An 11,968-nucleotide genomic window follows, 5' to 3' on the forward strand; every position below is an offset into this window, starting at 1 on the left:
ATTTTTATCTACCTTACATATTAAACTTCAATTTGAATTTCATCCAGAAGCAATGAGGAACTCCTGAAGGATGTTAGGCAGGAGAGTGACATGATCAAATTTGTGTTTTACAAAGGTAACTGGCAACAGGGTCAGGAACTGCAGACACTGGAACCAGAGAGGTTAGTTAGGTGGCTACTGTAGTCTTCCAGATGAAGAGATCAAGGGGGCCTAGACTGTAGCCAAACAGATGTAGAGAGGGGTCATATTTTAGGAGTAATCACACTAGGATTTAGTGCCTGACTGAACATGGTGAAGTGAGGAGTTGAGGATGATTCTGAATTACTAACAAGCTTGATAACTAGGTGGCTAGCAATCCCATTAAGCAAGACAAGAAAACACTGTGTAAAAATGATTGATTTACTAGAAAAAAGGTAGGGAATTGGTTTTGGCTGTGCTAATGGGACAGTGTTCTTGCCAATAAATATCACGTGTTTCAGTGAATAGGTGTTTAATAAAATTAACGTTTTGCATTTGGCAACTGCTAGCCAAAAGGAAACAGATAAGCACTAAATTGAGAGCCAGAATGATGGTATCACAAGATGCCACGCTCCTGATCTGAAATAAGACCCCACAGAAGTCACTGCATGAGTAGAGCCTTGGTCACCTATCCATGATTCATTTTAGTAAAGTTATAAGAAATGACAGGACAAAGTACCATATTTGGCCAGAGGTCAGATCTCAAGCACTGACAATACAGGGAAGCAGTGAAGGAACCTCAAAATGCTTCCAAGTGGCAAATAATGGTCATTTAGCTCAATTATTTCTCTTTATAAGCCAAGCAGAGCCACTCTTAGATCCTTACCAAAACAACTATGTGAAAAGCAGCCTAGTAAACATACTATCAAGACTGAGGAATACAGAATAACAGCTAAAAGAACTATGGTTAAGGAAGCTAGATGCCTGAACCTGTTTAGTATAGGTACCTAGATACATTATGGCATAGTAATTAAAGTTCAAAAGAAGAGCCATGGCTTAATAATGTTGAATATATATTAGTACCTAAGATAATGAGTATTAGAAAGCATCCATCAACATGAATTAAAAAAAAATTTTTTTTAAGTTCAAGGGCTTAACTGAATAGAGGCAAACACCATAAAAAGCTCAGGATATAAATCTCCTGACAGGGTTTCCCTGGTGGCGCAGTGGTTAAGAATCCGCCTGCCAATGCAGGGGACACGGGTTCAATTCCTGATCTGGGAAGATCCCACATGCCGTGGAGCAACTAACCCTGTGTGCCACAACTACTGAGCTTGCACTCCAGAGCCCACAAGCCACAACTACTGAGCCCACATGCCACAGCTACCGAAGCCCACGCACCTAGAGCCCGTGCTCCCCAACGAGAAGCCACCGCAATGAGAAGCCCGCACACCTCAATGAACAGTAGCCCCCGCTCGCTGCAACTAGAGAAAGCCCACACACAGCAACAAAGACCCAACACAGCCAAAAATAAATTAATTAATTAATTTAAAAAAATCTCCTAACACTGAATGAACTATGGACTATTACACATCACTGTTGTCAGAATGACATTAAAAGTCACACATATCAAAGCAAAATAAGCAAAAGAGCCTTACCTTTCCCAGGTTTATATTTGAGATTGAAAGGCTGATTCTGCCAGATATAGGGGACCAGCATAGGTGCAAACTGGGTCATTATCTTCTCAATGTACTTTTGAAGAATCTCTCTGTGTTCTTCTGGGTCCCTTGGTTCATCTGGTATCAGGAACAGGTGGTATTCTACAGTGTCTTCCACTGTAGCAAACTTCATATTTTCCTCCATTCTTCTTTGAAAGCTACATTTAAAGTTTCAATAATATAAACCATATAGAATAATGTAGAAGTAATATCCCATTCCCTGAACTATGCTAGGCAATTCCATTAATGTTGTTTCCCAAAATTCAGTTATCCACATACCATCATCATGATTTTTGCCTATACCAACTATAATAACATTTATTTAACATACTTTTAATGACATTGTTATACTTACGATTACATTAAAGGAACTTTTGATATAATACAATAAATGGAAATCCAATACCACATTCCCAAATTAATAAGTATGTAAGAATAAAATAAAAACTGTTTACCCTTGCACTAGCAGTGGTGTGTATAACACACTTTTAGAAACACTGAAATAACATCTTTTGAAACACTATCACAAGTCCCAGTTCTACCAGTAGTCCCAGTTGTGTTATTCTGGGCATTTCACTTTCTTCCTGGGGCTTTTTCCTTAATTGTAGAATAAGGCTGTTACTGTATCGTCTCTATAATCCGTACCTCGTTTAAATTTCTATTATTTAAATTTTCTGAAAAGCAATCTCCCTTACTCTGCAGAATTAAATCTCTTCCGTTGTATGGCATAGAGGAATTCAAAACTACAAAACATTCATGCCCTATCATTTCACCCCCAAATAATCTGCCCATGGCTCTTAATCCTACAACTATCTATCCTAAATTTTCCCCCTTCTCAGGTCTCAAAGGGTATAGCTCTGGTATATTAGGAGGTGGTAAATAACTATTTTCTAAGGGTTCCCCTTACAAACAAAAGTACTAGCTCACTATTGCTTCCAGGTGAGGCTTGGTAAAGGAAGACACTGTTTTGGATTATCCACTTTACGGCTGCAATTCGATTTTTAGACTTGTTTTTCTAACGGAGTAGTAAAACGAGGTCGAGAGGAACTTGCATCTTCTATCCAGACACTCATTCGCTACTTTCTGTCCAAATCATCATTTGGCCTTTTAACCCTGGTAGACAGATGCTAACTACCCACCCGAGGACTATAAGGGGCTTTGAGATCACTCAGGCTAACTCCACACTGTACATATGAGAAAACACTAGAAGGGGCTTTGAGATCACTCAGGCTAATTCCACACTGTACATATGAGAAAACCGGGAGCACAGCAAGAGAAGCAACCAAGCAGCAGAGGCCTGACTTGGGAGTCTAGAGCTTTTTACTCAGACTAGGCGCTCTCCTTCATCCAACAAAATGAAGCCAATTCCGCTTACGGTTCTAGGGCCTGGGCCTCTCCGGCAAGTCTCTGCTGTGGCACCTTTCCTCAGCCGCCTCTCCTATCACGTGAGCTGGTCAGGAGCTGCCAGTAGCAGCCAAAGCCTGGCTCAGACTGGGTCCACACGCTCCTCTGGGACCAGAAGACAGCAGAAACTCTGAAAGTCAGAAACCGGCTCAGCCTCGGAACCCCGGGCGTCGCCCCTGTTGCGCATCGGCGAGAGCATTAGGTGGGTGCCCGTGTGCCTTCGTCACTTCCGGCTCCACGGGGAAGCAAGGAAGGCGGAAGACTAGGGAGGTGGGGATCCTGTGGGAGTGACGGCCCGGAGTCTAAGAGACGGGGCGTGACGGGGCCGGAAGGTGGCGGGAGGGAGCCGAACCGGAGCCGGCGGGAGGGCCAGGCCAGAGGCCCCCAACCTGGCTTGCCCGCCCCGGCCGCGGCTGAGGAGGAAGAGGAGGATGATCTCCAGATACACTCGGAAGGCGGTGCCACAGAACTTGGAGCTGTGAGTGGACTGCTCAGCCACCCCAGCCCGGCCCAGACCGAGGCGGGCCGCAGGCGCTTTGCGGACCCTCCCTGACCAGTCCCTTGCTCCTTTTTCCTTTCCCAGGGCGAGGGAAAGAAAATTTTCTTCGGAATTCTCTCCTCCCAGCCTTGCCGGACGTTGCCCCTTCTACCTCCATCTCCAGCTAAGGGCGTGTTACCTGTGCTGTCCCAGGACTTGGCCCTCTTGGGTTGCACTTCTTGAGCTCGGGGACTGGGTTTCCTAAGGCATTTTGTAGTTTCCGCAGTGCTTCGTGCCCCAGTGTCAATGACCATTGACAACTCGTGAAGCTATTAATAGCTGAGTGCTACAATGAAGTTGAATACGTCCAGTGCCAAGCACAGTGCAAAGCTGCTTACATGCATGCATTAGCTCACTTAATCGTGTCAATAAGGAGAGCAGATAGGAACTATTATTTTGCCCTTTCTACAGATAAAGATCCCAGACTTAAAGACTGTAGCATGCCAAAGATCACACAGCTAGAGGGTGGTGGTGGAGCTGAAGTACGAACTTGTTGTCAATCTGTTTTTGAAGCTTGTGGTCATAACCATTACACATACTGCCTCTGCACCTCTGCAATTTAGTGTCAGAATCCTTAAGGATCAGTTTTGCTTTTGAGACTTTAGACAGCAAATATTTCCCGCTTAAAGACCCACCTCCCACCCCTAGTGAAGTGTTATAATGTAGGAAGTAATGATAATGTCATTCATTTATTAATGCTTTTACACTTTCAAAAAGATTTTCACATTTTGATTCTCTTAACAACTCTGTAAGATGGGTATGATTATCTTTAGTTTTTCAGCAGATGAAAATATCAGAAAGGTACACATCTTAAGATTATATAACCAATAGGTTTTGAGCTTGGGTTTTTCAACCCCAAATACCAATATTTTTCCTCCACTAAACTATGTAATTTTAGCAACCATACATTTATTAATTAAATATTAACTATACAGGGCAATTAACAGGCATGGTATCTTCAGTCACATCTGGGTTTCTGTTTAGACTCTTGTGTAGCCTTGTTAATTTTAGGCAAATTACTAAATCTTTGAGCCTTCATTTCTGTAATATAGGAATAAGACCTTATCTAAAAGCATATCTAAAGTGATGGCATAGGGCTTGACACATAGTAGGTCCTCGGTAAATGGTAATTTCCTTGTCCCTTCCCATCTTTGCTTGGTACAATAGCCATACAAACAAAATCAGTCTATGATCTTTCCTTGCCTTTCAGAAGCTTATTATCTACTAAATAATAGGATAGGACACAGAAGCAGTTCAGTTAATAGGCTTTTTTAGCAAATAGGAAGAAGAAAGTCATTTACCAATAAAGGGAACAGGGCTTAGGCAAAAATCTGCTTTTATAATTAATTCTGACCATTCTGAGAGTGAAAAAAATATCATTTATGGAAAAAATTGTTGATAGCACTTATTGGGCCAGAATTATTGACCCAGTATGGTTATGTTACTTGTTCTCTATTGTTGACTTGATACTCCATAAAGATAACTCTCCCAAAAGATGATTCTCTAGAAGTGTCAGAATAACGTGAATAATGATGATAATGAAGATTATATGCATCTAAATAACAGTATATATATATATATATATATATATATATTATTTTTTTTTTTTTTCTCAGTACACGGGCCTCTCACTGTTGTGGCCTCTCCTGTTGTGGAGCACAGGCTCCGGACACGCAGGCTCAGCGGCCATGGCTCACGGGCCCAGCCGCTTCGCGGCATGTGGGATCTTCCCTGACCAGGGCACGAACCCGTGTCCCCTGCATCGGCAGGCGGACTCTCAACTACTGCGCCACCAGGGAAGCCCTAACTAACAGTATATTAAAAGTAATTTTTACTTTAGGTGTTATAATGATAATTTGCTTTGAAGAAGTAATTTTAGTTTTCTCCCTAATAGTTCCAAATTATAGATATTGAAAACAGGTTGGGATAAAATATACAGCTTAACATTTTAAAAATGGTAAATCTCAAGCATAAATGTATAGTGAATAATATAATGACCTACCCATCACCTACATTAAACAGTTATCAAAATTTTAATATATTTGCTTCATCTTTCATCTATATATTTTTTTCAGCCTGTCTGTCATCTGTGAAATAAGGAAGGAAAACCCCAGACACTATCATTTCACCCCATATACTTCATTATGCATTTCTAAAAATTATACACATTTTCTTATGTAACCACAAAGCTATGATCAAATTTAATATTTCTTTGGTATTATCTAATTGTCACTTGATAACCAAATTTCTCTGACAGACTAAAATATGTTTTAAGTTTCTATTTCATAGCTGGAATCCACATTTCTGATCCCCGCCACTGTCTCAAAGACAAGCTTTTGGTTGTAAAATCACTGAATGAGAGAAGTACAAATAGCTCTACACAAATCCATGCCCACCATTTGAGAAATAGTTTAAAGTACAAGCTCTGCTGACTAGGTCTTTATATACAAAAATGGTACAATTTACTAAAATCTCAAACTATTCATTTGCTCTGAGAAGCCTCAAACAAACTACTTGGATTTGAATCCTGGCTCCATTACTTACTAGCCATATGACCTTAAGCAGGTTACTTAATCCCTCTGTGCCTCACTTTCCTTTCCTGTGAAACAAGAGTATTAGATTTATAATATACATTTGCATATTAAAAGCCCTGGGAAGACCTCTTGTAAAGAAACCTGTGTAACTTTGTTTAACCTATCATGTTATTTGACTACAGAATTTTGTGGGGAAGGAAAGTCTATTGTGGATGATTAAGACTGGAACATATAATAATTGACCCCATAGTTTATTCTAATGCACATGTTGAACTCTCTAGAACAGTACTGTCCTATAGAAATATAATACAAAACACATATATAATTTAAATTTTTCAGGTAGTCACATTAAAAAAATAGTAGAAACAGGTGAAATTAACTTTTTTACCTTTTTATTTTGAAATAATTATGGACTCACAGGAAGTTACAAAAATAGTACAAAGTCCCATGAACCCTTCACCCAGATTCCCACAATGATGACAATTTACGTAACTATCATATAATTTCAAAGCCAGGAAACTGACATTGGTACAGTACTGTTAACTAGACTATAAACCTTATTCAGTTTTCATCAGTTTTTATATCCACTCCTTTGTATATATGTATATATAGTTCTATGCAATTTGGTCTCATTTATTGATATATGTAACTACCAATACAATAGAGATACAGAGCTGTTCCATCACCACCAGGAAACATCCTTATATATGCCTTTACAGTCACATCCATTCCTTTCTTCACACCCTGGAACCACTAATCTTTTCTCCACCTCTATAGTTTTGTCATTTGTGAATGTAATATAAATGGAATCATATAGTATATGTAACCTTTTGAGATTGGCTTTTTTCACAAAGTATGATGCCCTTGAAATCCATCCAAGTTGTTGCATGTATCAGTTCACTCCTTTTTTATGCTAAATCATATTCCATTGTGTAGATATACCAAAGTTTAACTATTCAGCTGTCAAAGAACATTTCAGTTGTTCCAACCTTTTTCAATTATAAATAAAGCTGCTGTGAACGTTTGTGTACAGATTTTTGTGTGAACATAAATTTTCATTTCTCTGGGATCAATGCCCAAGAGTGCAATGGCTAGGTCTCATGATAAACACATGTGTTTAGTTTTATAAGAAACTGAAATTATTCCAGAGTGGCTGCACCATTTTACATTCCTACCAGCAATGTATGAGAAATCCAGTTTCTCCATATCCTTATCTGCGTTTAGTGTTATCACCATATTTTATCTTAGCTGTTCTAATAGGTATGTGGTTATACCTTATTATATTTTCAATTTGCAGTGAAATTAATTTTAAGAATATATTTTGTTTAACCCAAATATATCCAGAATATTATCATTTTAAAATGTAATCAAGATAAAATAATTAATGATACATTGTACATTCTTGTTGTACTAAGACTTCGAAATCCTATGTGTTTTACACTTAAAGTGCATCTCATTTCCAACTGACCACATTTTAACTGCTAGTGATTAATGGCTACTGTATTGTACAGTGCAGTTCCAGAACAGCAAGAAGTAGGTGACGAACTTGTAGATCAAGTTACTGAAAAGTATATATTTTTTCTTTACAGGAAATATAACTTTGTTTTTCTCTTTCACAGGAAAGGAATAACAAAACATCCTCCTAATCATCATCCCCTTCCAGAGCAGCTGGATGCAATTTCCTCTACCAATGACAGCCATGAAAACGACATAAGTTCCCAAAGGTAATAACAAAAATTGTACTTGTTTGCTTATTGCACTTGATAATGGCAAAAGTTTTGTTTTTTTGCCTTAGGATTGGTATCAAGCCTTGTACTAATGAAAGAAAACAAGAATTTTTATCACACTTTTTCAATACCATTCAACTTTCATTCTGGAACAGCTAATGGAAACACACTTATTTTTATAACCTTTGAAAAGCAGTATTATGAAGTAGTTAAAAACAGAGACTCAGGAGGAACCCAAACAGATCTGATTTTTAATCCTGGTTTTGTCATCTATTAGCTGAATAACAGTGGGCAAGTTACTTACCTGGTAATAGTATCTCTTAAAGGGTGTTCTGAATATAAATGAGATAAAATACAGTAAATGCTGAGTAAATATTAGCTGCAGTTATTATTTTAAGAAATAGAGGATACGGTAACTTCACAGAGGGTTCTGAGAAGCAATGTGGTATCATAGAATAATTACAGTCATAAAACCTAGTTTCAACACCTAGTACTAAATCTCAGATTCTTTGTCTTAAAAAAGGGGTTGAGTTCTGCATCACCAGGTTGTTGTGAGGATAAAATGGGGTTAATATCTGTGAAAGTGCTTGGTAAACTACAAGTGCCATACAAGTTCACATACTATTCTATGTGAATTCCTAGACGTTTCTGAAATGTCTTTAGTTCTCAAGGGTAGATATTATAAGTGGAATGTTAAAGTATTCATTGTAAACTAAGACTAGAATTATTTAGAATGGCTGCCATCAATTCTGTAGGAATTAGATCCGACTTTACTATGATGCTTACATTTCAAGTCCTTCATTTATTTTTACCTCTGTGGATATATTTCTACACATGCTTATCACCTAATAGATTGCTGAGTAGTTAATGCTGCAGAAACTTGAGGAAATATAAGAATTTTTCTGTTTTCTCTTCTCCTTCCAAATTGTGCATTTAGTGAGTCTGACATCACACAAGAATCACCTTTTACATCAGCTGACACTGGGAATTCAAGGTCTGCTTTTCCAAGTTATACAGGCACAGGGATCTCTACTGAAGGCAGCTCGGACTTCTCCTGGGGATATGGTGTGAGTTTTATGTTATTGGTCTGATGGATTGCTTGGGAGACTGTTCTGGGAGTTAGCATTTGTCAGTTTGGTCAGTATATTTCATGCCTTCCCTCTCCTACACTGTTTATTTTTAACTTTAGTTTATTTTATTTGGCCGTGCCGCGTGGCGTGCGGGACCTTAGTTCCCCAACCAGGGATCGAACCTGTGCCCCCTGCAGTGGAAGCCCGAAGTCTTAACCACTGGACCACCGGGGAAGTCCCTCCTACATTGTTTATTTACTCTTTAAAATAGCTGTAAAGAAGCATCAGCTTCACCCTCTTTCAGTATTGCTCTGTTTTATGGATGTAGTAGTTGATCCTTAGAGATGCTTAGTGTTTGGCTTAAACACTTGCACGTTGGTATGGATCTGAGCTCTGGATCTACTCCTTCTGCTGTGCTCAGTCCACTAGTGTCTCTCTCCACTACTAATATTACCTTGTTGTTTAAAATGTTTTTGAAAGTTTATTACCAAGCCATATAGACTGGGAAAATGTTTATATTACTAAATGAGAAAAAGCACGTTAAAAATAAATGTATAGGGCTTCCCTGGTGGCGCAGTGGTTGAGAGTCCGCCTGCCGAGGCAGGGGACATGGGTTCGTGCCCCGGTCTGGGAAGATCCCACATGCCCTGGAGCGGCTAGGCCCGTGAGCCATGGCCGCTGAGCCTGCGCGTCCGGAGCCTGTGCTCCGCAACGGGAGAGGCCACAACAGTGAGAGGCCCGCTTACCACAAAAAATAAATAAATAAATAAATAAATGTATAGTGTAGTTCTAATTTTATTTTACAGATATTTTTGCTTATATATACTAGAAAAAAAGACTAAAGATATTTACCTAAAATGTTACTCCTTTATTAATTGGGTGTTGAGATAATGAGATTTATTTATTTATTCATTCATGACTATCTGCCATTATAAGTATTATTTTTAAAAGACCAACAACCTTAAAAGAAAATTTAAAAAACAAATTTTATGCATGTTTCTCACCTTGATGCAATAGGTATTTTTATTTCTGTATCCTCTTTCAATCTATATTTAATTTGGCCTAGCTATAGTCATGGTGTACATACAATACTATGCTCTGTTTTCTCACTTACTGTTATTTTGTAAGCACTCTTCCACAATACTGACTTTATACAATATTATTGTTAGCAACCTGCTTTCTTTACAAAAAGCCTGCTAATTGTTACAACCTTTTTGTCACTATGAGTTATTTTCTAGTCATTTTAAGTTGGATGTATATATAGTTGCCTTACATAGTTGTATGATATATGTGCATCCTGATCTGCTTCTTCATTCACCATTATTTCATATAGACATTTTCTTTTACTACTTCCATACTTGTCAATTTGAATAGTTATATATAGTTATATAGCATTTCCTTGTTTTAATATATTATATCATAATTTAGTAATTTCATTATTATCTGATACTTGGGTTTTCAGTTTTTATTTATTCAACAAATATTTATTGAACGCATTTGTTGTCAGACACTGTATTTGGGAATATGGGGTGAATGAGATTTACATGATTCAATAGTCTAATGAGGGAGACTGACAAAAGCAAATGAACAAAATAACTACAAAAGGTCATAAGTACTCTAAGGAAGACAACAGGGAGCTGAAATAGAACACTATAAGGGGGATTCACTTTAGGTAGGGTATCATGTAGGGTAGATCTGAGACTTGAAGACTGAAGAGTTAACCACGTGAAGAATGAGGAAAAGAGCTTCCAGCAGGTAACCAGCAGCATCTGCAAAGGCCCTAAGGAGGAAGAGATCTTCATGTTTCCAAGGGAAAGTGTTTGGTATGTTCTTGGAACTGGAAAAAGGTCAGGGTGGTTGAAGGATGGTGTACCAGGGGAGAAAGCGCTAATGAGACTGGAGAGGTAGGCAGCACTAGATCTTGTAAGGCATTGTAGGCCATGGTAAAGAATTTAAATTTTATCCTTACGTAATGATTTAATTAATTTGATGACTTATTTTGAGGTTTTAGTGTACTGACTATATATTTCAATCAGTTATCTCTATAGTTTAATTAGTATCTCTTTATAAGTTATGAATGTCATACAAATGTTTCCCATTTCCCTTCTTTCCTTTTGGTATTTATTGTGTAACAGATTTTTTTAAAAAAATTCAAATATAACCATTTTACTTTTGACCTTAATTTCTTTGCTAGTCAGGATTTTATCTTTAGAAAGATGGAATATTATAATATTCTTTTTCATAGCTTTTTAATAGAATTTTGCGTGTATAACTTTTTAACTCACCAGACTTTTAAAATAGTATATGGTGTGAGGATAATTAAGTTCTTTTACTGTTGAACCTACTTTGTTTGAACAATTTTTCTACATTTGACTTAATATCTTAGGGTTTTCATGATATTTTAAAAATCTTGGAAAATCTATTAGTGTTCATTAAAAAACATGTATTATTTAGTATTTGTGTCCTCTTTGCTCTTTCAGATAAATTTTATTTTCCCTTGTATGAAATTTTATAAAATATTCATGAGGGATTTAATTGATATTGTATTACAACATTATATTAAATTAGGTGCAGGGAGAACTAAAATTTATTGAATATTTAATAGGTGCTAGGCTCTGTACTAATCGCTTTATAAACACATTTCAGTCATTTTGTACCTTAACTGAACTTAGTATTCTACCTAGAAATATAGTTTACTTAGATCTTCCTTTAATTTAATCCGCTTTATCATTTCATTATTTATTTTGAGTAAATCTCTTGTTGTAAGATACAACTGATATTAAAATTGAACTTAGTATTTAATTATACATTTTCCTTGCTTTTGAACTTAGGTGTTTTTGAGTTATCACTGGTATATAGGAATACAGTTTTCCCCCCAATTTAACTAATGGCCTACTACTTTGCCAAATATATTTATAATCATGCTGGCGTTTATATTCTTAGGTTTATTTCTTTTAAAATATTGTTTTAAAATTAACAAAGTTGGGGACTTCCCTGGTTGTCCAGTGGTTGAGACTTC

General features: G+C 37.4%; 1 protein-coding gene across 1 annotated transcript; it reads left to right on the forward strand.

Annotated features, from left to right (window-relative positions):
• Positions 1-3,367: 3,367 nt before the first annotated feature.
• LOC137217986 (primary cilium assembly protein FAM149B1-like) lies at positions 3,368-11,405 on the forward strand. Its single transcript, XM_067724914.1, has 3 exons — positions 3,368-3,558; positions 7,772-7,876; positions 8,817-11,405. The coding sequence occupies exons 1-3, from the start codon at positions 3,512-3,514 to the stop codon at positions 8,968-8,970; spliced, it is 306 nt and encodes a 101-aa protein (XP_067581015.1). The 5' UTR covers positions 3,368-3,511; the 3' UTR covers positions 8,971-11,405.
• Positions 11,406-11,968: the final 563 nt, after the last annotated feature.

This window comes from Pseudorca crassidens, unplaced genomic scaffold (genome assembly GCF_039906515.1).
Source record: "Pseudorca crassidens isolate mPseCra1 unplaced genomic scaffold, mPseCra1.hap1 Scaffold_1122, whole genome shotgun sequence".
NCBI classification, from domain to species: Eukaryota; Metazoa; Chordata; class Mammalia; order Artiodactyla; family Delphinidae; genus Pseudorca; species Pseudorca crassidens.

Bases quoted from the DNA above. Each gene is read 5' to 3' on its own strand.
- LOC137217986 (XM_067724914.1), top strand. From the start codon at position 3,512: ATGATCTCCAGATACACTCGGAAGGCGGTGCCACAGAACTTGGAGCT. The intron at 3,559-7,771 runs GTGAGTGGACTG...TCTCTTTCACAG, and splicing joins GTGCCACAGAACTTGGAGCT to GAAAGGAATAACAAAACATC. The intron at 7,877-8,816 runs GTAATAACAAAA...TTGTGCATTTAG, and splicing joins AACGACATAAGTTCCCAAAG to TGAGTCTGACATCACACAAG.